Source organism: Diadema setosum, chromosome 9 (assembly GCF_964275005.1).
Source record: "Diadema setosum chromosome 9, eeDiaSeto1, whole genome shotgun sequence".
NCBI lineage: Eukaryota > Metazoa > Echinodermata > Echinoidea > Diadematoida > Diadematidae > Diadema > Diadema setosum.
In genome coordinates this window covers 4,097,249-4,123,698 of record NC_092693.1, presented here as the reverse complement: position 1 = coordinate 4,123,698, position 26,450 = coordinate 4,097,249, and the positions used below count along the sequence as shown (strand labels likewise).

The following is a 26,450-nucleotide window of genomic DNA, read 5'->3' as shown; positions in this document are numbered from 1 at the left end:
AAGAAAACTGCCGGTCCCGAGCATTTCGTTATAACGGGAGTGCACTGTATACATGATTTACACTTTATGTAACATTATTCTCATTGATTTATCAATATTTGGCTGATACGCAGCCTTTTTAATTTACCATTTCCTTCCACTTCAACCTCATTCTATTGCTACACCACCATTCAAATTAAATTATCAATTTTTGTCTTGATAAAATCAATACTTGACACAATTTTAAAGGGATGGTACAGTATTGGTGGAGATGAGAATTAGGCTTTTAACTTTTTGCAAGATACCAAGAAAACACTTACGAAATAGTACAGTGCATACCATTTTAGGAGGAATTCAAAGTTTATTTGATGAATATCGCGTTTGGAATGACTGAAACATCCAAAAACAAAGTAAAACAAAGCGATTGTAATAAAGTGTGGGTCCCACACTTTACTAGAATCGCTCTGTTTTGGATATCTCAGCCATTTCAAAACCAATTTTCATCAAATAAACCTTGAAATCCTTGTGGAATTACATGCTCTTTCAAATATTGCACAAGAGGTTTCTCATTATCTCACCAAAAAGAAACCTGAAATTAGGTCTCAACCAAAACTATATGATCCCTTTATAAGAAAGGACATCTTTAATAATCCTGGTATGAAAAATCTGTATCAATTTGCTATTATAGTGATAATCATGATAGTGACAATGAAACAATGAGGGGGAAAAAATAGATGCTGGGGGGGGGGAGGAAGTTCTCATATTCTACGACTACGAGTCCTGTTTGATATTGCATTGTTAGTAAGCAACTAATTAGAGAATATCAGAATCGATTACAGGCTCAGAATTAGTCAGATTGTTCTAGTTTATATTATCCTCTGCAAAATCGATGAATTTACGGTACCTTTTCGTACTGCGCCAGAGGAGACGGTTCTCGACCAACGCACTCTTCAACTCCATTTCTCATTTTTATTCCCTTTTCCACTTTCCAATTCCATGAAAACTCTCTGATATGGTTCAATGTAAAGGTTAGCATCTCCATTAAACAATACATAATAAACATAGACCTATGACAATATGTCAATAGCTGCACAAAATTTGATAGACAAATGGCGAAGCAAACAGTAACAAAGTTAGAGTCTAGAATCTAGGCATGCATTTCTACGATTACCCACATCTCTAGATTCAACACTATAGTTTCAATTAGCTTTCAAGAGTCGACTTAGTTTGAGCTGGATCAGTTGGTAGACCTCGAGAACTCCTCCGGCTCAGGATTGAATCCTCTGAATGGCCCTCTATAGCAAGCTCTACATACCAAGTCTTCAACTTACTGGGCATTATCGTAGGTAATTCAGGTAATAAATAGAGAGGTCTACGTATACGGTACAGCCTCCAGGCTACGTACAGTGTTTCAGTACTGTATAGGCCTACAACGAATATTTCGAGAGGTTTCATTTTCGCGAATTTTGTGAGTCAGCTGCTATTGGTGAAGTTAAAAGCAGGCGAAAACATCGACTCTAATTTTAGACTAATGCCAATAATATGAATGTGACGTCCTCGTATAGAGCTCTACATTTTTCCATTCAGTACAAGACTCCACGAACACGAATTTAACCACTCACGAAATTATTGGGAAGTGTCGATTCGCGAAAATTTAGATTCGCGAAATACATGGCGTATACAGTATTTACAGCACGAGGCCTACACATCAAAATACCTCCTTCGTGTTCATGGTTGATTTGAATCAAGTGGCCAGTAAACTACTTTGTCTTTAGCCTACCCCCCCCCCCCCCCCCCCCGAGTCCAGACCATGTGTCTACGTCGACCAGGGCCCCGTCTTATAAAGCCTTCAAATCAATCACAAGTCCCCAAATCAATCGCAACTTGCATTGCAGCACACAAAAAACTTGTGATTGATTTCTATCAAAAGTCTTTATAAGACAGGCCCCAGGCACATCATCCCAGAATTTACCCAGTAAAATTTACTGCATGCATTGATGCAGTGGCATATGCACGTGCGTGCACACCAGTATGGCAGTACCACCACGCACGCACCAGTGCAGTGCCAGTGCCAGTGGTAAATTAGATAGAAATCCTAGCCGAACTTATCAACTCGCGTTTCTCAATTTCTGCTTCATTTGGAATTGTATCACTTCAAGTTGTTGTTCCCTTTTCCTGTATACATATAGGTCTACTCCTCGATGTTATTCTCAAACTTCATGACTGAGCTGAGCGTAGGTAAATCTACAGCGCCAGTAACCAGTGTATAGACTGTAGTGTAGTAACAGCACACACGCGGTCAGCACGACGTACGACCCCACGCCATGCAGCTAACACTATGCCACCAGCCATGGCACCTAGAGCCTAGCTACTTGCCCATTTTGCAAAGCGTCGGTCCAAGGCTAAGCCCCCTCTCTCACCTGCGCAGCGTTTGCCCCAGTGTGTGTCGAGTTAAATGGTGCCCAAACCAACTGGTGGATATATCATTTGATATGACCAGATATTCCTCTGATCTTTAATTATGCTAACACCAAGGCATTTAGATCCCACCCGTTTTATAGTACGCACTTTTACCAAATCTTACCTTCCGACAGCATTTGTTCCTCAAAATTTCAGGTTTCCAAAATGGCGACATAGAAAAAGTCTCTTACAGCTGAATTGGCAACGTTTACGCAGAACATAGGGCATATCAATATTTTCGTTAGGCAATTTCTCTTCAGAAGGAAGTGACACAAAAGGAAAAATAGTGATTTATAATGGAAAATATTAATATGACATGATTAACTGGGGCTATGCTTTCTCAAATAATTATTGAATCGCAGATATGAGGTCAAGAAATCCTGGCCGGTACGAGGACATGCTCTCAACCTAGCAGTGCTGGCTTTCGCGCTCATGTTGAGTCGAGTGCACGTGCACACCATATGCATGCACGGCGGGTGCACACATACACACGCTGTGCCAAAAAGATTCCACAATGCAGTGCCGTACATATTGTACGAAGATAAAATCTCTTTGCGCATACACACAATACATGCACCAAAATTGTTGTTTGTTTGTTTGTTTGTTTGTTGTTGTTGGGTTTTTTTTTTTTGAGGGGGGGGGGGGGGGGAGGCTGGTAGGGATGTGCCAATCCAATGTGGGAGCCTTTTGCATTTTAGAATTGAAATGCAACGATCTAGATGGTACACACTTTGGATGGAATATTTGGGACTTTTTTTTTTTTTTTTTTCATTCAAAGTGGTCGGACCATAAGTTTGTCAATCAGTTTACAGTGGACTCCCGTCAAAACGAATCCTCGGGACCGGCAGTTTTCTTTCATTATAGGCCCTATCGAAATTTCGTTATATAACTGAACAAATAAACAATAAGAATACATAAAGTGGACAACGTTTCGGCCCTTATTTTTACTTCGCAGACGTTGTAACCGATTTTTTTTTATAACCGTGTTTCTTATAACGGGAGTGCACTGTAGGAGAGCGGGGAGAAGTGTGACATTTTAATTATTTCAAGTTCGCCGATTTTCTCCTTATTATCTTTTTATAGAAGAGATGATTACATTTCCTTTCGGGCATGCATGAAGGTTCATATGGTAGGTTACATAAAGAGCCATAAGCTGGGGCCGGGTGGCACTGCTTCTGCAGTTAATCAAAATAAAAAACCTTATTTTGGGGGAGAAGTTGAACCACCCGTGGGTAAAGTGGGACAACGGCGAGGGAGTTCAAATGGGACGGTGGGGGTAAAGTGGGACATCCTATAGAAATGCCAAAGTTGGAAGGCGTATAAATGAAACATTGGAAATGGAAACAGTCAAACATGCTTTAAGATGATCGTTATTATCTTTATTGGTCTTTGCATTTTCTTTTCAGAGTACATCAACTGTGAATTTGGGTACCTAAATAGGCCCCTATTGTTTGATTCAACTTTCATCTTAATATGTCTGTTTGTTTAGTATGAATTCCAAATACATGTAATGGTATTATGAGGGACAAACATGGGACACGTCCCAACTGTCCCCCATATATACTTAGTACATAAATATGTAGGACTATAGGCTACTCAGTAACCATGCAGGCATTTGTCAAAAACAAGTTATATTAGTTGCATAATATTAATAAGGCTCACCACCAGCTATAATAGATTGTGCCCTTGAAATCATGAATACAAAGACAACAGGTTAATTAACCTGATTTCAAAAAAAAAAATTATATTTTGGGGAAAATTTTCAATAGCAACTTACTTAGAATTTGCCAAACTGCATGGCTTTCTAAGTGTGATGATGGTTGCTAGGGGCTTATTGTAGGTAAGCCAATCGCTGCATATATTTTGTTGAACAGTTTTTGATTCAGAGAACGTGTCCCACTTGACCCGCGTCCCAACTCACCCCGCTCTCCCCTATATAAAATAATTATTGAGTGATTTCACATTACATGTAATTAGACCTAATATATTCACTCATTAATTTTGTAGGCCTATTTGAAAGTTTAATATGAAGAGTTTGTTCGCAAAAACCGATAAGTCCATTTTTGAAGATTTTTTTTTTATTTTTTTTTATTTATATGTTTTATTTCGAAATCACATAAAATCACAATATTTACAAATAATCATCAATCAGCAAACACGAGAAAAAGAAAAAAAAGAAGAAAAAGTGACAAGAGCAATTCAGAGATAAAATAAAAAGAGAACCACCATTTTTGAAGATTTTGAAGTATACGGTCTCTGTCATAAAGTACAAAATAATACCTTTTAAATGATATATCGGTTACATTTTTTTAAGTTATGGTCAAAAGAAGCAAAATTTTTCTTATCATTCTCTTTATTTTTTCTTGACCACTAATCGCAAATATCTCCATTAAAGAAATTTTGGCAAATATGGACTTATCGGTTTTTGCAAACACTCGAACTCTTCATATCTAAGCCCCGGGTCAAAGCGCCATACAAATAGGGACCTATATATAGAAAATATTTTTGTGCGTTTTTTATCAGACCTATAAATCAGGCACTATTCTCCCTTCCCATCTTTAACCTACAAGGAAGCTTTTTCATTTTACCTAACTATACACAGCCCAGTCCCTGTACGCGTTTTACAGCGAATGGGCTGTGGTCACATATTTTACCCAAAGATATATTTTTCCTCAAAAGCTCTTTGATTTTACCCGAATTGAAATCCAGCGATCTGATGATGCACACTTTGGGGCAGGGTGCGTATGGGGCAAAAACATATTCAATACCGGTACAAGTCATGTTGGATGGGTGGGGTCTCCCCTAGGGGTTTCCCCCTCTCACATGAGGGGTCCTGGAGCAACGATCTTGTACATTTTGTGATAAGTGCACTCCTGCAGGGAGCATTTCATGAAGCATTTTGTCCGACAAAGTTGTCGGACAACAGATGCAAGGGTTTCAGTAGACAGAAAGATCCGTCTGTCCGGAGGAGTCTTTTATTTTTATGACGTTATCGCTCTCTCCTCCGTAGACAGGAGGGGATCAGTTGAGCCCAGACGCAGTCTCCGCGGAACATCACCGACGACCAGATACAGAGTACAAAAAAAAATTGTACATCATACCAGGGAGGTGGAATCCACCTCCCTGGTATGATGTACTCTGTATGTAAAGAACATGAGTATCGCATTGCTAATAAGAATGGAAAACTTGTACTTCATTTCCGTAAATGGAGATTTGACATACGATGTAAAGGTATGTTATTGCGGTGAACACTCTGAATTTAACATATTGAATATATATTATATATATTGAACATATATTATTGTTTATGACTGTACCATTGCATATGTACAACATTCTTATTGACTTTATTCTATGCTGCTTTGCTTTGATTCTCTTCATTTTTTGACTTAATTTTTTGTTATTATTTATCATTAGTAGTATTTTTATCATTTCGAATTTTGTTGTGATGTTTTTGTAATCTTGTTAATTTGATCAATAAAAACTCTATGAAAAAAAAAAATGATGTACTCTGTATCTGGTGGAATCCACCTCCCTGATCATACAGACCGATCTTTCGGTCAAGGGTTTCAGTAGCTTGCAACATTTTGTAAGAAAAATACTAATATCCGTCCAAAACGCTTCATGAAATGCTCCCAGACGATGCAATACAAGGATTTCAGTAGCTTAGACAAAAATACTAGTAGTAGACCATGGGGGCATTTAATGAAGCATTTTGTCAGATCTTTCTATGATCGTCTGGCAAACTGTTAAAAGCTACTCAAATCATTGCATCTGATTGGTTGAGAGCAAATTTGTCCGACAAAGTTGTCGGAAATGCCCCCAACAAGGTGAAGGTGAAGACCCTTTTTGCAAGTTCAGCGCTACCAGCAGCTGGCGCTACACATGGCAGAGAGAGGGGGGCTCTGGGGCATGGTGTGGAAGTGGAAGTTGTGTGTACGTACCGTACGTACATCACATGGTACTGTAGCTGTACTTACACCACTGGTAGATATGCAGCAGGTATGTTCCCCATGCAGCAGCATGGGTGTGAATATAATACCATAGATCTTTGGTGCGTGGTGGCTAAATTTACAAACACGGCTACGCTTTTTACGGGGCGTGAGTACGAACGGTAGCAGAGTACGAAATAAATTCTACCACATTCAATTGCCAATACCTCTCCAATTCGTACATGATATGACCCTTCAAGTGATCCTGCTATGAAAAGTACTCAGCACGCTCACTATAACCATTGGTAATATTTTATTTACGTCGTTCATTCGGTCACGGGCGTCGTGGGCGATCCTGTGATGGCGGTTTGTGTTGCAGTTATTGCAAAGGAGGTATGTTGACCATTTTCCTTCTCATACTGTAGTTGTCAAGTGTGTGCTGTGCTGGATGTAAAAGTTACAGTAGCTGTAACGTTAGGCAGGTTCCTGTCATAAGACCTGCTGGCCCTACCTAAGCCGTTGGTACCTAATCAGCTAATTGAGCTGAATAGTAGAGTAGGCCTACACAGCTCTTGACACAGTCTTGTCTGTGGGGTAGATCAACGGCAACAGCAATAGACGGCAATTCGTGCTGCGCACGGCCGAGCCGGGGCGGGACGGCGACGGCGTGATTTGCACGGCGTCTATGGTCGGGCTACCTGCGCTGTTGACCGAAAGATCGGTCTGTATCTGGTGGTTGGGGAAATGTTCCGCGGAGACTGCGTCTGGCTTCACGGATCCCCTCTACGGAGGCAGCGAGAACGTCAAAAATAAATAAATAAATAAATAAATAAATAAATAAATAAATAAATAAATAAAATAAAAGACTCTGGAGGACAGACGGATCTTTCTGTCTACCTGCGCTGCAGTCTGCAACTGCAGGACAGAGTCAGTTTTGTCATCGGCGTCTATGTTCAATTTTAGCAAAGGGCTTTCGTAGGTCAATACATTTTCTTGCGTAGAATCTACTAGTTCTAGATCTGCTCAAGCAAGTGTGTGTGTGTGTGTGTGTGTGTGTGTGTGTGTGTGTCGGGGGTGGGGGCCGGGTTATCGGGCAACTGCAAAACACAGCTCAAACGCCGAACGCATGTATTAGGACATGAAACTATGCACACACTTGACATACCTAGATCTATTATGTACAAGGAGTGCCCCGGGGCCGGATTGTGAGGGGGGGGGGGGGGGGGGGGCGGGGGCTGCTGTAGTGGGACATTATTTTGTAGAAAATATTCTAATGTTATGTCAATCTACCCTCGGCCCTCTATACTATATGTATCAAAGGAAGTTAGAAAATTGGAATTCAATTAAATTTAGGCAAACGTTTCAGATCTAATGTTAGCTACCGAGATTTCTCTACAATTTTGCTGTTCTATGAAACTCTCTGACTCTGTGAATCAATAAGACCATAAGATGCTCATATATTCATTAACAAAATAAACACTCTTTCCACAAAACATGTGCAGAAGGCTTTATTCTAGTTTAGCCCGACCAGATGCTGTTACCGTACTACGCTTGTCGCTATGTCTACGTACAGCGACTGGGCTGTGTATAGTTAATTCTAGTTATGCCTTTATGAAATATCAATGATTTAAATAGGATAGAACTAGGCTATAATAAGTAGGGATTATCTCTAACCCCGGGGTGCTCCTTGTACACAGATTATACTGTGGGAGCGCATTGCGTTCGGCTATGGGCTTTGTTTCGCAGTTAGGATTATCTCATGATCTTAACCCCGGGGCACTCCTTGTACACAGTTATACTGTGGGAGCTTCGCATTCGGGCTGGTGGCAGTTAGGATTATCTATTCTCATAAAAGTGCAACAAGAATGAGACGTGAGGCCACCAAACAAGATGCTGATTTATCACTCTAAACCTTGTCACGCACCTTGCTGTTTGTTTCTGGTTGCTATAACTGCGACCAGCCCACTGTGTCAAGGAGCGCCCTGGGGTTATGGTTGCTGTAGTCTCAGTGTAGGCTATGGGTAGATCTCTCTAGGTGCCACAATCTAGAGCAAGAATGCACTTTCTTGTCAAGGTGCCTTAGCAAAGGCTTGTGAGAACTAGAAAGTCAACTTCAATTTTACCAAAGATGTCACCCTCTCTCCTTATCCTGAACAAATTTCCATCAGTTGCCTCATTGGTATATTATATAGTACCTGGTATACGATTTATCTCAAACGAAGCACATTGGTGTGTTTTGAGCTGTTCTCTCGCCTTATTTGCTCAACAAGCAGCATGGCAGGTTGTGATAAGTCACATTTTCTCATGCTGAACATCATCTGTCTAACCTCCACCTTTACACACTTCGCAGAGTAATACACAAAATCATTGCAAATTACATTAAAATTACATGTATGTGTATTATACAGAACACTGTGCTACAATGTAGCACTAGCAGTTATGAAGTTCTTCTTGTCAAATCATCAATATTCAGGAAATGTGAACCCAGTGTAACATGGATTTCATTTGGCTCATTTTTTTTTTTTTTTTTTTTTTTAGTTTGGTGGCATTAAAGTGGATCAGATATTTCACTCTACATCAATTGTCATCCACTTCAATTCTAGTAATATAAGTGATGTAAGTACACTTATCAATTTCAAAATGTTAATCTTGTACATAGTGTAAATACACTTGTTTATAATGTAAATAATTTTCTTGTTGAATTTATATACATTGTATTCTTCTTCTGTATTCAAGGGCCAACATCCACTAGCGTTGCTATTTGTTGGACCCTTTTACCAAATTTGTAAATATTTTTGTACTTTCATATTCATATTGTTGATAAGTTTGATTCTATACTTTCATGTCTTGTATTCCTGTTAATTGTATTGTTATTATTGTATTCTCAATGATTGTATAAATTATCTGTGATTGTAAACTTGAACTTAAATTTGGTAATAAAAATAATTCATTCATTCATTCATTCATTCATTCATTCATTTCTGATCGTCTTCATAGAATTATCCACTGTACATTCGAACGATCCCGACGGAGAATGAGTTGAAGTTTCATTATACGGTGCACACCTGCCTGGACGTCATAGAAGAGAAGGTATCTTCCGTCGGCAAAAGCACCAATGACCTGCGAGAGTTGTACCTTGGCCTTCTGTACCCTACCGAGGACTACAAAGTCTATGGCTATGTCACCAATACCAAGGTCAAATTTGTCATTGTAGTGGAGTCCTCCAACACTCAGCTCAGGGACAACGAAATCAGGAATGTATGTTATGATTTAATTTTATCATAACCTGGTCAATTATCTAGTGTGTTTCTTGCCTGGAGTGAGTCTGCCTGTACTTATTTTTATCTCATCAGAAAGTTATATTTTGAAATTAATTGCCATATGTTTTTAAAGGACAAGTCCACCTTCATATACATGAGGATTGAGAGAATGTAGCAATATTAGTAGCACACATCAGTGAAAGTTTGAGGAAAATCAGACAATCCGTTCAAAAGTTATGAATTTTTGAAGTATCTGCGCAGTCACTGCTGGATGAGAAGACTACTACAGTGTATGATGTCACATGCGTACAACGATATAAGGAAAATAAAAAGAGAAGTTCACAAAACTTTACTTTCTGAATAAAGTGCACATTTCTTTGACTTGTTACTGATGTTTATTAAGGGAAATATTATTTCCCCTGCCTTCTGAAAGAGAGAAGTTGAGTGTTCTTTCGTTATGCGAGAAAAATGGAAATATCTTGAATTTTCTTTATTCTTTCTTTATATATATATATCGTTGTACTCATGTGACATCACAAGCCATAGTAGTCTTCTTATCCAGTCGTGACTGAGCAGAAACTTCAAAAATTCATAACTGTTGAACGGATTGTCCGATTTTCCTCAAACTCTCACCGATGTGTTCTACTAATATTGCTGCATTCACTAAACCCACATGTCTATGAAGGTGAACTTGTCCTTTAATATCATCCATGAAAGTTTTCATGGCTGTGTACTCATAAGGACCTACTACGGATCTCAGCTCTACAGAAAAGCCATATAGGCCATGGGGTGAGCTGGTTTTTTCGCTTGTTTCGTTCCGACAACTGTGGCACTAAAATGTCTCCACAGTTACGTGTAAACAAATAACCAAAAAGGCTACAGGAAAAAGTTCGACACAAACCCTCCTGCAGTATTTTGGTAATTTAGGGGGAAACAGTGAACTTTTTTGTCACTGAGGAGCTGAATATGTACACTTTGCCGTGTACGATATTCATTCGCGAACGATCATGTGATGTATGTTATCCAATCCGAATCGAGAATTTTTGTTTATGAGTCAAAATGGCCGCCCCCTGTGAGCCTGTCAACGCGTCTACGTCGTCTGCTCTGCCGAAACTTTTAAGATGCGTTATTATGCATGTAACATCGATGAAGTTTGGAAATTTCACGGCTATGACAAACCTAAGATAGACGAAACCTATTTTGTGTGCCAAAGAGTGGATCAAATTGAGTGGGGGAGACCGTGGAATCGCAGACCAGAACGAAGTGACTCAGCTGCTCAGGGGGACTGACTGCAACCTACATAGGATAATTTACAGGTTAGTTTACGTGCATACAGTGTCAGTCGTAGCAGTCGACACTGCAGTGCAGTCTCTATGATGACTACGGTAGTACAAGTACAACGTTAGCTATGTTATGAACGTTGCTTATGTATGTTATAATGGACGCTAATGCAGTAGCTTAGCCGTTTGATAGCGTGTCTGTTACATTTTAGATAAATTATCTTGAATTTCACCTTGGCATGACATAGCGCCGTTGTAGCCTAGATGAACTGATGATACATGTTGTTCTATGTACAGCCCAGGTTAGGTTGATGTAGCTGATCGGTGATATTGTTTTGTAAAAATCTTGACACACAGGACTGGATTGAAAAAGGTCTAAAGTGCATGTAAATTTATATTTTCATAATCATGGCCATGGAGTATTAATATTAAAAATCCATCCTGTCTCTCTCACCCCGAAATTGGCGAATCCCCCCTCAAAACACACATTTAGCATCTCATTAAATTAACTTATTAATATTTGATATAAATAGGTCTAAGTAAAAAACCAACAATGACAATAACATAATTTCAACAATTAAACTCCCTAAAACATATGATTACCATTATGTTGAGCCAAATTATAAAGCAGTGGGTGGTGGTGATAGTGAAAGGCCAAGGATTACTAGTATTAATGATGATAAGGCAGTTGTATTCATAATTATGATAATTGATATTGCATGTGATCAGGTGCTGAAAGCTGTAGATGTAATTTAAAATCAGTAATTGCACTGCAAGTACAAGTTGAAGTACCTAGTTGATGATGACAATGATCATGAAGTGTTACTGATTACCTGGCATAGTACTAGGGCCTATTGGTAATTACAAGATTCAAATATTGGCAGTCAATAGTCTACCGTACATTTAATGATATATTGAGTGTAACGTTCAACCCCTCCCCCTAGCGTTTAGCCTTTTTTTCCCCCTAACAAAATCCAATGGCTAATCATTGCTGTTCATTTCTCCATTGTATTAAATAGGATTCCATGAAACGTGCTACAAGAGGTTTATAGATAGCAAACGCCTGAATCTCGCTAGGAAACGAAAGCTGAAGGAGGAGCCTGGTCCGTCAGCAGGAGCATCTGTTTCCTCCCCTAAGACGCTCACATCAAGATCAAGATTTTCTTCTGGAAGCTCTTCAGGTTCAGCTGTGTTGCCTGTAAAATGCATCATTTGCAACAGAGTCAACCTGCTCATTACTTGCCAAGGGAAATAGGTCAATATGATTGATATTGAAGAATGAAAACATTGTCCTGTTACTATAAGTTGTCCTTGATAAAATGGAGCAATATATATCCACCACTGAAACATTCACACACATACACAAAGAACTTCAGTGCAAAGTTCAGAAACAACAGAATGTACTGTATATGCACAAATGCTTTGGTCAATGTGATTAATGTTCAAGAATTGACATCTTACCAAAGTTGTGCATGATAAAATGTCTTTGTAATACAGATTGCTTCCTGTATTTTGAATGCCAATGTTTATGCAACATGTTTTGACTCCTTGCCTCAGTATGTGATTGTTCGCCCTTTAGCAAACATTTCTGCCCACTATTATGATTTGATTAGGGTTGAATTATTCTAAGAACAAAGATGTTTTCCTAAGTGTGTTTTTTTCATAAAACTGAATGACTACGATTAAAATTTGTTTCTCCCACTCTGGGGGAAAAAGATATGTAACTATTATTAATACTGAAACAGAATGTTCATGTAGAAAGGTCAGTACAATGTAGGTGTGAGTACAAAATCAGTTTGCTAAAACTAATACCAGCCAAATGAAAATTGTGCATAAGTTGAGTCAGGTTTGCACAGATCCTCTGATATTGGAAGTTAATTGCAATATTATCATTATTTTTAATGCCAAACCTGTTTTATTCTCTCCAAGATTTTCAGGTACACATTGCCTCCAATACAGAATCCAACAATTTTCACTCATGAATGGGTAAACTATAATATTGCCTTTATTTTATATATTGGCATTCTTCAAAACCTTTACACCCTTTCAAGGATATTTTGACCATGGAGTGTTCCAGGAAATTTATTAAAACTAGAAAATTTGACTGATTATCATTTTGAGCTATCTTACATGAAAGGAGGTAGTGTCCCACCAACCTAATGATAGCAATGAAAACTTCAGGAAATTTTATGAAGATTAAATTTTCTAAAGTACTGTAATATTTCATGAACAACGTGATTGCTATGTGATCTAAATGTATTAAAGCTTCTTAAGAAGAAGAAGAAGAAGAAGAAGAAGAAAATAAAAACATGTTTACTGATAAACAATATGATCTGTTTAATAGTAATGTCTCATGTGTGTAAATGAGTTAGTATGTGTGCGTGTGAGTGTATATAATATGTCAGCGTTTTTATGCACCTGTGTATGTGTAATGCACTGATCAATACATGTATTATATCATTGTGTGTGTTCATGTTTATGATAATCTTTTTTTAAGATGCTGATGTGATAAATGGCCAAGGCATGTAGAATAATATTGTAATACACTTGGGTATCTTCATAACTATGTGTGTGTGTATGTGTGTGTGCATGTGAGGGTGTGTGTGTGTGTGTGTGTACAATAAGATTCTCCCACATGCACACGGACACACACACAAACAAACGCTCTTATTTTTTTAAATTTTTTTTTTTGCCTTGAATGATTAGGCATTTGATTAATAACATGTCTTTGAACAGAATATAAGGCATTTAGTCAGTGCTCTCTCTCATTATGGTCTCGAACCACCTTGTTCTTGTCCTCCTTTGCATAGCCAGCATCAGGAAAAGCTGAAACATGAGATATAATGCAACTATTAAACCAAAACTTCATTTTTTTTTCAAGGTATATGGCTAAAAGCAGTGCTTTACAAATGTGTATATGTATTTCAGCTTAGAAACACTATGGGAACTATACTGCGGCGAGCAGCCCCACACGCATAACTGCGGCCAGCAGCCCCATACGCATAGCGTCATGGGGCTGTGAACTGTAGCATACAGGATCATGACGGATATTGTATTGCGGACAAATATCAACTTAAAATCGGGAAAAATCTTCAATTTGAAGACTTATTAATAAATTTGAAGTATTGATAACAGAGTTCGTGCAAGGTTTGCTGAACTGCAAATAGTTCCTTTCTGTTCAAATTGATGACTAAATGTGACTCGGTCGAGAGGAAACTGGGAGAGCAACACTGAATTGACGGCCAGCGCATGCGCACACAGACATCATATCCAGTCAATGGATTCGAAATTTGTGCGTAGTGATGTGTGCGCCTGCGCTGACCGTCAATTCAGCGTAGCTCTCCCAGATTCCTCTCGACCTAGTCATATTAAGTCATCAATTCGAACAGAAAATTACTATTTGTAGAACCAAACCTTGCACGAACCCTGTTGTCAATACTTCAACCTTACTTGTAAGTCTTCAAATTGAACATTTTTTGTTCGATTTAAGGTTGACGTTTGTCCGCGATACTACCCTGTCATGATCCTAAATGCTACAATCCGCAACCCCATTACGATATGTGTATTGGGCTGCTGGTCGTAGTTTATAAAATATGGATTTTCGCAAAAACTGCAGGATATTTCGAGGAGAACTTTTTACTGTATATTTAGGATGTACAAAACATCACATTTCCGCATTCAGAAAGTAGTGCCAGTGTTGCTGGAACGAAACCCATTTTCTAAGCCTCTTTTTCAGCTTCACCCCATGGCCTAATATTATACCAAAGTTTCGCAATTTCAGTTTGAAATGTTTCTTGTGTGTGTGTGTGTGTGTGTGTGTGTGTGTCCTGTGTGTACAAATGTATGTGTGTGTGTAGTACAGAGACGAGGATAGCAGATAGCAGGAATGTGTGCAATCAACTGATGCGTACTGTGTGCTATCAAAAAATGGGTCAACTTGAAGGCAATTTTTTAGTGCTCTGTGTGGAAAGGTTTTGTAGCATTAATGTCAAAAAAAAAAAAATCTATGAATTCTGTCCCAATTATGGATCCTGGCTCTCTCAATGTAAATTGGAAATAGAATTCTGTTCATTGTCAAAAATATAACATTTTTCTATGTGTTAATTTCTTTCATTTGATACAGTATATTAAAGTGTGTGCACTTCCTTTGCATTCCCTTAAAACCCTGTAACTTTTGAAAGCTCTTTTGTCGAGTATAGTCAATTATATCTATGTAGGAAAAGGTCAGAAATCATGTGACCACTTCTTGCACAGATCAAATGAGCCAGCCTAATCTTTCCCCTATTATTCCTTCGATGGTTACAATGTAAGTGTTATTACAATGTATTTGTAATTAGGTGATCCGAGTATCCTCTCGGATCACCTTCTGTTTTTGTACGGATTCTTTCTTCTTCTTCTTCTTCTTCTTTTTCTTCTTATTTCTCCCCAAAAGTTGTGCATCGATTAGCTCAGAAAGTCCTCTTCCTATCAATTTCAAACTTATACCATATATGTATCGTCTCCCAAAGACGGCAATCGAACTAAAATCAAAGTGATCAGTCGACCGTGACGTCACTATGACGTCATTATATGAAAACACATTCTCAATCATATCTCATTAATGGAATAGAATTTTTCAATGAAATTTACGTCACATATATTTCAAGTCAAGCGCATTCTACTCATATTCTCAAAATTCATCTATACCTTAAAACGTGCGCGTACGCGCGCGTTGAAATATTTGTATGCTCAAATCGAGCTCAAATTTTTTTTGCACACGTTTCAGACCATTTAGAGCATTTTTTGAAAAATTGAAAAAAATTTACGGACGCGTACGCGCGCGTGCATATACGCACGCACAGCTCATATGCAATAGAAATTTCCCGTTTTTTCACACTTATCGCCTGCCTGAAATGTCAGGGAATACGTCTACCAAGTTTCAAGTCAATCCGACTCAATATGACGTCATACGGGCCCGTCAAAGTTGAAATTCCGCGCGCGCGTCAATGGCGATATACAGTGCAACAATGCCAAAAAACCGCCAATTTTAAATCCGATTTTACTCGTCAGGATGAACGGTGACGTCCCATTTTCTTTACATATTCTGAAAGCTGATGAGTTGTACATGTCATTTCATGGGTTGACGATGCTGGATAATTGATCAAAAGATATCAAATTTCTTAATAAAATAAAAAGAGTAAATTTTCAAAATGACGTCATCAAATTACAAGTTCACTCGAGCGTATCTCACTTACTCTTTGCCCATTTTGACCCAGATTTCAGTATGTTGTAGCTTACTAAATGCTCTTTCATTAATATAATAACAGCATTTTGATTGGATGACGGCATCACCTCGTAAAAATGGATTCAAAGTAATCTTGTCAAATTTGACCAGTTTACGTGTTATCTCTATGGGAGTGCATTTTTTATGGAAATGAAAATTGACATGACTATCTTTATCGAGCACTAGCTCACTTATGCTTCGGTGAATTTCTCCCAAATTTTAATATGTTGTAGCTGAGACTTTGGGCTATCGTCAATTACCCTTCATTTTTTCATACGACGTCGGCATCACGTCAAAAAATTTGGTTAAAATTAAAGCTTACCTTCGATGTACTGAGATATTACTTCCTTTCTGCAACTTTCTTTGCAGTAACTCAAGAAAGACAGCCCCATCACCCCCATATTTTGCACATGTTTAGTTCATGTTACGTACATTATTTCATAAAATAACAACTACTTGATCGGACACCATCTTGGGTATGTAAATTAGGGTCAAAGGTCATAAATATTTCATCCTGTATCTTGGTGAATACTTGCCCTATCTTTCCCATGTTTTGCACACGTAAAGACCATGTTACAAGGATCATTTCACAAAATAACCACTTTTTGCTCAGATGCCATCTTGTCTGTGCAAAGTCGGGTCAAAGGTCATATGTACCTTTTTTCTGTATCTTCGTTATGACGTGTTATCTCTATGGAAGGGAATTTTTCTAGATGTAAAAGTTGACATGATTGTCTTTATCGAGCACTAGCTCACTTACCCTTCGGTGAATTTCTCCCAGATTTTAATATGTTGTAGCTGAGACTTTGCGCTATCAGAAATGTGCATTTGTTTTTTCATACGATGTCTGGATCATGCCAAAAAACTTGGTTGAAATTAAAGCTTATCCTCGATGTATTGAGATATTTCTTTCTTTCTGCAACTTTCTTTGTAATAACTCAAGAAAAACAGCCTCTATCACCCCCATATTTTGCACATGTTTAGTTCATGTCACGTACATCATGTCATAAAATAACCACTACTTGATCATATGGGTATGTAAATTAGGGTCAAAGGTCATAAGTGTTTCATCCTGTATCTTGGTGAATACTTGTTCTATCTTTCCCATATTTTGCACACGCAAAGACCATGTTACAAGAATCATTTCACAAAATAACCACTTTTTGCTCAGATGCCATCTTTGGTGTGCAAAATGGGGTCAAAGGTCAAATATACTTCATTCTGTATCTTCGTTAGTGCATACGGAATTCGGTACCAAAGATGGCAGGTCTGACTCCCTTTTCTACATGAGACTCCAAACATCACATGGCCAATGTCCCCTCAACACAGATGAAACCTGTATGGTCATGCCTATTGGGATCAGGACTCAAATCATTGATTTCCCAATAGATCGGATCACCTAATTTGTCAGTGTTGACAAATTCCGAGTCTAGTTATGTTTAGACATCATGAATAACAGTCCAGATTGCTAAAATTTGGCCGCCGTAATAGCGACATGTAACTGTACATCTTATGAACACGAGATGGCGCTACACAACGCTGAAATCCTGGGTATGACAGACTACGGGGTATGTTTGCCACATTATAGGCAATCTAGACTCCCCAAGGTGGGGACCCATTATTTCCATCAATGCACACAAAAAATTTACATTGGCAGGATAATTGTTATGTATGGTCATGTGTTAGTGTATTAATTTGTATTGCATTGACGTACATTGTTATATCTATCTATTGACATGTTCCATTATTTACCACACAAACATATCAGCAAAGGAGTGTGCAGCACATAAACAAGGGTGCTTGTAAGAGTATGTATTTAGGAAGCATGCAATGTAAGTCATTATTTTCTGTGGATGCACATTCATGCATTTATTGTGATTTTATACAGTCAGTGTACCTCTCTCTTTTTCTCCTCCTTCAGATGTTCAAAACCTTGCACAATGCCTACGTTGATATGCTCTGCAACCCATTTTACACACCGGGAGAGAATGTCAAGTCAAAGTAAGTGTAGAATTGATGCTATACATGTAGATGTTAACTGCTAGTTGTGTTGTGCTAGGTTTGACTTACAATCTGTTTATGTCATGAAAACTCCACATTGTACACAAGACAGAGTTTGATGCCCCATCAGGAAATTACATAATGCCTTTGACCACAATTCTGTCCTTCTGTTCATGGACCATGTGCAGATGTTTCATGTTTGAAGTGTACTGTATACGCCAAATATTTTGCGACATTTTTATTTTCACAAATTTTGCGAGTCAGGTGCTATTTGCGAAATTAAGGACACGCGAAAATATTGACTCTGATCCCGATGTGAATGTGATGTACGTGTGTACACTTCTCCGTTCAGTATAGGACTCCACGGTCGCGAATTTAACCACTCGCTAAATCGTCAGGAATTCCCAATTCGTGAAAACTTAGACATTTATATGGCGTATACAGTATTATTTCTAGCATTATATCCCACCTCATGTTCATATAAGCAAAATAATCTCAATGTTCCAAGTAGATTGTAATTTATAGAAGACTGCATGAGCAGTCAACTAGAAAGTATTGTACAGCTGTAATGTTCAAACCCATCATCCAGCACTCTTGCTGTGTTGAAAATTGCAAACTAGTAATTTCCGTTGCTTTTGTTTTTGTTTCGTTTCCACAGGACCTTTGACAATACAGTGACCCAAATGATGATACAGGACTGACTGTGGAAGTGACAGCATAGCTAATGACATCCACTAATTAGCAGAGACTTGAATCAACTTGTGCAATATGACATGGATGGATTTCCCACAGATGTACAGTACTTCTGTGAAGCACAAATCAGCAGCATGCCTCTGGGAGGAGATATGACCCAGTCATCTGTAGCTGCGCAGTGTGATACTGTAAAGCAAGATATTTTCGCAGCACAACATTTTTGCGAATTTGAGCCGACAGCCTTTTTCAAGGTTTAAAATTTTCGCGAATTGCCACTGGCATTCAATGCATGTAGTGTAGACAAGATATTTTTGTGTGCATATTAATTTCCTGAATCTTGGTTCTCGCAAAATTCGTGAAATTAAAATGCAGGCAAACATTTCTGGTTTTACAGTATGTTGCTCCAACATCATCTACATTGCTATCTTGCACTGCAGAATTTAGCATTACGAGGGCAGATGCATCTTCATATGCAACTACACTGTATCTCAGCAATTGTCTTGATGCAATATGAGTCACATGAAACAGTGATATTGATGGATTTCCTCTAGGATTACTTCGGGAGGTACATGCGTATGTTGGCATTTTGCTTTTCAATGCTCCACCACTTTGAAGAGCTTACTCCATACTTACACAAAGTTGTGGGATACTGGGATGTGTTCACCTCCGTCAGGACAGTCACCAAGACCTGGTACAAAGGACAGCCAGACCTGCATAGTGTGAACACTCCAAAAAAATTTGGTGTTGTCGGTTTGCGAGAAGACTAGTCGTGCCGTGCATGTTAATCTCACAATATGAACCTGCATCGTGATGATTGCGGAACAACCCCAATTTGCTGCTCGACATATGTCTACATGTTTGCATCACAAGTCCCACACTCTATGTGACCAGTCACCCCATTGCAAAGCTGAAGCAGTTGGTATGGTGTATGTTGGTGTGCCATATTATAGATGCGTGATGCCAATGGATAAAGCCAGAATGAAAACTACTTGTATTATTGGTATGTCTGCTATGGTGTCCTTGTGTGTAATTCTTTGATTTCAACCATGAAACAAAGTAGGTATTAAAGATAACTGGTGATGGACTACGAGGACCAGCTAGTTGTGTATAATTCCACTACATGTATTGGTCAATTACATGTATTGTCCACTATGAAAACACAGAAGTGAACACACAGAGATGAACTTGTGAACATATTTGCATTAGTTGTTTTGGGGGGAATTCATGCATTTCATGTCCATTTAATGCCCAAACAGAGAAAATGTACCGATTTGTATCGAGTCATTAACATGCAACAAGAATGTGTCTTAACAGTCGGCTCACACAAATATGAAACTACAGCTATACGGCATTTATGAGTTGGAGAGGAAAAAGTGAATATCGTGTGTTAAAATAATGTTTGGCTTGTATGGGAGTGGAAAATTACATGACTCCAAGTACTTTCCCCAGTCCGAAGGTCACCATTTCATACAAGGTTTACTATTAGATTTACATTACTAGTATTCAGTTCCCATTGCAATGAGATCAGACGTGAATAGTGAAATCTGCGTATAATAATATTAATCCACGAACCAAAATTTTTTCTCGTGCTAACCTTCAGTGATGTGTGATTTCTCCAATTCCGACGTCATTTCTAGGCCCAAAATGTAAATACAAAAGAGACCCAAGACTAGAGATACATGTAGGGTATATGTGTGAATATAGCAATATATATGAGCTGATTGAATCAAAATGAAGTAGAAATCACAGAGGATGGCAAAGCAAGGTAAGAATGTACTACTGTACTAGTTAACATTTTGTATTTGGTTCAGTCAATGGTACTTTGACATGCAGAGTACATGTAATAATGTATCCTTTCCTCATCCACAAATAATACAGTGCAACTGTATATTTCTGGTTCGTATTTTGTAATCCATTTGAACCAGTTATTACAACCAAGTAGAGATTGTTCATTAATGTGCATGTATTTGTACATAATGTATGAAATTCATTTGTGACAGAGACTCCAACTCTCCGTAACTTTTGGCAGTTGATCTGCTCTGAGGCCATTTTCTCAAAATCTCCTTTTTCCTTGCTGGAATTTAAATTTTCCAACTCTAACTGTGTGTCTCGTGTCAGAATTTAGCCTCCCCCTACCCCAAACTTTGGTTTTGTCATAAATACTAAAAAATAAGGCTATGATAGCATCTATAACACGAGCTTCCAGTGCCTCAAATGGGCCCTGGATGTGAGCCACAAGGGACGTTGCACTAGTGATGTATACATGTACTACTGTAGATGTGCACATAATATGTGCACATAATATGTGTACGTAGTATTGTGCACATGTTTTGGCGATCAATACTCTCCAGTTTGTGAGTACAGGCGGGAGAATCTCTTATGCACGAGATGCTTGGGATTGGAGTCTCTGCTTTTACATGCCTCTAACCAAGGAGGTCCAAGAGAGTGGAGTCACAACTGTCGTATTTCCTTTGAAGTCACGTTTGATGCCGCCACTCGAAAGTATTTGAAGCATGTGGCAAACTGGATCTGCCGCGCAGATAGGAAGACAATTGACTCATGTCTCATTGCATAATCATCAGCTACTTTCTAACAAAAATATGTCTTTGTGATGGTAATTACTTTTCGCCATCCCTACTTATATATAAAAGATGAGTGGTATATAATGGTAAAGACACGGGGATGCGCGTATAGAAATTGCGCAAAAAATGATGAAATGAAAATGAAAATTACTCGACTGGCCGTGCCCAGCCACTAATCTGATGTATCTATTGATATAGAATTATACTCGAAGATTATTCCATATCAGTTTTATTTGGAGGAATTAAGTGGAAAAGTGATAAAACCGGCTTTCCGGGAGGGTACAGTTTTAAACACTTTCACATGATACAGCTCTGATTTACACTTTTGCACATATTTCTTGAAGGGATTGGCCTTTGTTTAATGAGCTTTATCATTAAGTGAGATTTCGTTTCATTTAATAGATAAACAAGCAAAATATAGCCAACATTAAGTTAATGTTCAAAATGAATCTTCAGATTGCTCAGCAAGACGGCGGCATCAAACCCTGTCACCAAAGGCACAGATGCACCTGTGGAATTCTTTTGTACATCAATAGAAAAGTGACAACTGTTTGAATAATTACAGCCAGTTGGAACTCCATCTCTTAAACCTCCTTGCTCTAACAAACAACTGATAGAAATACATAATAAATATTTCTTTTCATATCTAGATTGACAAATCAACAGAAGCAGTCTTGAAAATTTGACACAGCACATCAAGTGTAATGTGAAATCTGTAATAAATATGTCCTGCAAGCTTCCTCTGGAGTTTCAAATGGCTTATGTGACTGTAATGTGATGTCATGGACATTATTTCTTCCCTGCCACTTTGTAATGCTGTGAGTGGATGTCAAAAATCTGTGGTGCTGCATGAAAACACTGATGATAATATCACACACACACACACACACACACACTTTTTTTTGTTTTTCAATGATATTTTATTGATTTCATTCAAATTAATCATAAATCAACCCATTCTGGGTGTAACATGAACATAAGAACGGTACAAATGCCATTCAAAAGACAAATCCATAACCAACTTATACTGCCCATCATCTCCCTTCAAACATAACAACTCGATTATAAATCAAACCTACTGACCATTTCTTCACGAGAAAGTATTGACATGTACAAAAAAAAAAATGTATATATATATATATATATATATATATATATATATACATATATATATATACATATATATATATATGTATCTTTGACTATGGTATACTTATACTGCCAATCATCTCTCTTCAACATAACAACTCGATTATAAATCGAGTATGTAAGGGTATATATATACAAGGGTATATACATAAAAAAGCAACAAAAATACGTTATACAAACTAGAATGAAATCATTTCATTGAAATCAAATCCCCATCCCCCACCAACCCCGATGCACTCAAACCTATCCCACACCCCCACCACAACCCCAAACACATACATCCACAACCACCACACACATACACCCCAAACACCAACACACATACACACCAACACCAAAAACGCACATACACACATACACCCCACACACAAAACACACCCGAAGCGATACCACCTTCCTTCCTAATAAAAACGACTTCCAAATTCAGAAACATTTTCCCATTTCAGCAAATGTAATCCCAACTTATTTCTTTTTATAGCAATTTCTTTTTCTTCATCCCGAAAACTTATTATTCTTTTACAAATTTCCTCCAAAGTAGGAATTTTTCCCTCCGACCTAGATGTAAAAATAATATATTTCAAAATAAATATTATTGTATTATAAAATTTTACTTTTGGATCCCTTCCAGTAACACCAAAATGAACGTCTCTCCACTCTATATTTTGAAGATCTGCCATCTCAAACCTATCTATCACTTCCTGCCACAAATTCTTAACATACACACAATCCCAAAATAAATGTTTATATGTTTCTACCGATTGCTCACAAAAAGAACACCGGTTATTTGCAACGAAACCAAACTCAAAAAGATTTTCCTTTGTATAAACAACTCCATGTAATAATTTATACTGAAATTCCCTAAGTTTTGTTAGAAGTGTTGTCATTCTTGGTCTTAAAAATATATGTGTAATTTCCTTTTTCGAAAACAAATAATCATTTTGGCCATCTTTCATTCGTAAAACATACAATTGCTGTAAATTTGTAACAAAGAGTTCATACACCTTTCTAAATGAAACATCTTTCAATAAAATTACATTCTCAAAAATTTTCAAAGAAATATTATATTCCTCTTTATCAACAGAATAAAAATCATATATATTTCCCTCAAATTTCTGGCTTCTTACAACAACCTCCCCTATTTCCCAAACTTTAACTATATTTTCACTATCTAATCCTAACCTGTGAAAATATACTGCTGATCTCATACGATCTTTTTCCATAATTTGCTTCACTAAATAAATATTCTTCCTATATAAATTTTCACAAAAAATCATTTTCCCTTTAGACAAATAATCCTTATTATTAAAAAAAATTGGATTAATCTTGCCTGCTTGATAATTCCGGTTATTCTCCATTTCTTGCCATGCCCTCAAAATTTCTAAATAAAACAATGGTACATTAAACTTTAGAAATCGTATATCATAATTGCACAAAAATATGAATCTTCCTCCCGCAGTCTTAAAAATATAATCAAAGAAAAGTTTCCATCCCATGAGCTTCTCACCATATAACAATCGCTTCAACCACATAATTCGTTGACTCTTAACAAACAATTCAAAATTTGTCATTCTAAGACCGCCCTCACTATAATCCTGATAACAAATAACCCTTTTAATTCGATCTTTACCATTCCATATAAATTCAAAACAAATTTTATTGATATCTGCCACTACCCACTTTGGAACCTCTATAGATGAAGATACATAATATAATTTAGACAGAGCATATGTTTTGAGCAAAAATATTTTTCCCATTACAGTCAAATCTCTTTGTCTCCACCATCCCAAAAGTCTTTTAATCTTACTCAGTATCTCTTTATAATTCATTTCTTCTCTGACCTTAATATCCAATGCAAAATACACTCCTAAAATCTTTATTTCAGTTACAACATTACCCATGGGTAATCTTTCATGTTCTCCCTTTTTCTTCCCTATACTCATTACCTTTGTTTTATCAATATTAACCTTCAAACCACATAATTCATAAAAATCCTTAAATATTTCCTGTATTCTGATAATTGATGACCTATGTCTAACAAATAAAGTCATATCATCAGCATATAAAACTTGTCGAACCTCAAAATTCTCAAACTGAATACCTCTAATCCCATTATCCCTTCTCACCGCCTGCGCCAGAATTTCCATTACCAATAAAAACAAATATGGTGATAATGGGTCGCCTTGCCTCACCCCTCGCTTTATATCAAAATAACCTGTCGAAACACCTCCGTTCATAACACAACTACTTATTCCATTATACATGATTTTCACCCAAGAACAAAACGACTCCCCAAACCCAAATAATTCTAACACCTTAAATAAGAATTTGTGCGAAACTGAATCAAAAGCTTTTTCAAAATCAACTGCTATCAAATATGCCTCTTCTTCGCAGTAATTATTACAATAGAAAATCATATCGTCTATCAAACGCAAAGCCTCACCAATATACCTGTTTTCTATATAACCAACTTGATCCAGATGAACAATCTCATATAAAACTCCCTTTATTCGCTTTGCCATTATCTTAGAAAGCATCTTATAATCCGTGTTCAACAAAGTAATCGGTCTATAATTCTTTATGAACAATGGATCTTTGCCCTCTTTTTCAATCAATGTTATTACACCTTGTTTTTGAGACGTTGCTAAACAACCTTTCTCAAAAGCTTCATTGAAAACTTCAACCAATAAACTTCCTATTTGTGGCCAAAATGTAAGATAAAATTCAACTGTAAATCCATCATTCCCAGGTGATTTATTTAATTTCATGCTTTTTAAACACTCCCAACATTCCTCCTTAGTAATTTTTCCTTCACAAAAATTCTTACTGTCATCACTTAATTGAGGAATGTCTTCACAAAATACACTTTCTCTGAAATCATCACACACTGATTCATCTTCTGAATACAGATTTCTATAAAAATTTCTAATCAATCGCATTATTACATCCTTCTCTTTAATCACATTTCCCTTATCATCGCACATTTCCCGTATAACCGTTTTCTGTTTATTCGACTTGAGCAACTGCTCAAAATACTCTTGATTCTGTTCACCCTCTTCATACCAGACCACTCTTGACCTAACTTTTAATCCATCCGTATACACATTATACAATTTCTTCAATTCCGTTTTTTTACTCTCTATATCCTTTAAAATTCCACCACTATCAGGAGACGACAGAAGATTTTTCTCCAAAATATCTATTTCATATTCCAATTGCTGTATACTTAATCTTCTCTCCTTTGATTTTTTCTTCGAAAATTTCATTGCAAAATTTCTCATTTTCATCTTTAAAAAATCCCAGAAAGAAGATTTAGTATCAAACTCCGTCAACCATTGTAATTCAATACTTTTTATTTCTTCATTCATTCCCTGTACAAATTCCTTATCAAAACACAAACTATTATTAAATTTCCAATAAGACTTCCCATAACTTTCATTATATCGAATAGATTTCAGTTGTAAAAAAATCCCAGAATGATCAGGTGCTACTGATGATATAATCTCACATGTTCTTACTGAACTTTCCAAATCCTTTGATATAAACCAGTAGTCTAAACGACTTTGAACCAGCGGAGCGATTTGCCTAAAAGTAAATCGCTTTAACACTGGGTTCCGTTTCTGCCATATATCAATCAAATTCATTTTCTTTAAAAAACCCTCTAATTCTTTACTACCACTCATTCTCAAATTAGTACTTACACCCATATAATCCAAATCTTTATTCATTATTACATTAAAATCTCCACCCAAAATTAACGAATAATTCATAGAATATAAATTTGACAAACAATCATTAAAATTCACAAGAAAATCAATTTGTCTTTGCACCCTATCCCTTGTTGGGAAATAAAC

At 37.3% G+C, this 26,450-nt stretch overlaps 2 protein-coding genes across 2 annotated transcripts in view; one reads left to right on the top strand and one right to left on the bottom strand.

Annotated features, from left to right (window-relative positions):
• LOC140232621 (uncharacterized) overlaps positions 1–2,620 on the bottom strand; it is a 42,029-nt gene extending 39,409 nt beyond the window's left edge. Inside the window, exon 1 of the mRNA XM_072312720.1 lies at positions 2,564–2,620. The gene's annotated coding sequence lies outside the window, so the exon portion shown is untranslated. The remainder of the gene's footprint in view (positions 1–2,563) is intronic.
• A 4,063-nt stretch (positions 2,621–6,683) lies between these two features.
• LOC140232671 (trafficking protein particle complex subunit 2-like protein) lies at positions 6,684–22,214 on the top strand. The gene is made up of 4 exons (XM_072312776.1): positions 6,684–6,764; positions 9,369–9,629; positions 18,096–18,175; positions 18,834–22,214. The coding sequence occupies exons 1-4, from the start codon at positions 6,732–6,734 to the stop codon at positions 18,874–18,876; spliced, it is 417 nt and encodes a 138-aa protein (XP_072168877.1). The 5' UTR covers positions 6,684–6,731; the 3' UTR covers positions 18,877–22,214.
• The last annotated feature ends 4,236 nt before the right edge of the window (positions 22,215–26,450 follow it).

Bases quoted from the DNA above. Each gene is read 5' to 3' on its own strand.
- LOC140232671 (XM_072312776.1), top strand. From the start codon at position 6,732: ATGGCGGTTTGTGTTGCAGTTATTGCAAAGGAG. The intron at 6,765-9,368 runs GTATGTTGACCA...TCGTCTTCATAG, and splicing joins TTGCAGTTATTGCAAAGGAG to AATTATCCACTGTACATTCG. The intron at 18,176-18,833 runs GTAAGTGTAGAA...TCGTTTCCACAG, and splicing joins GGAGAGAATGTCAAGTCAAA to GACCTTTGACAATACAGTGA.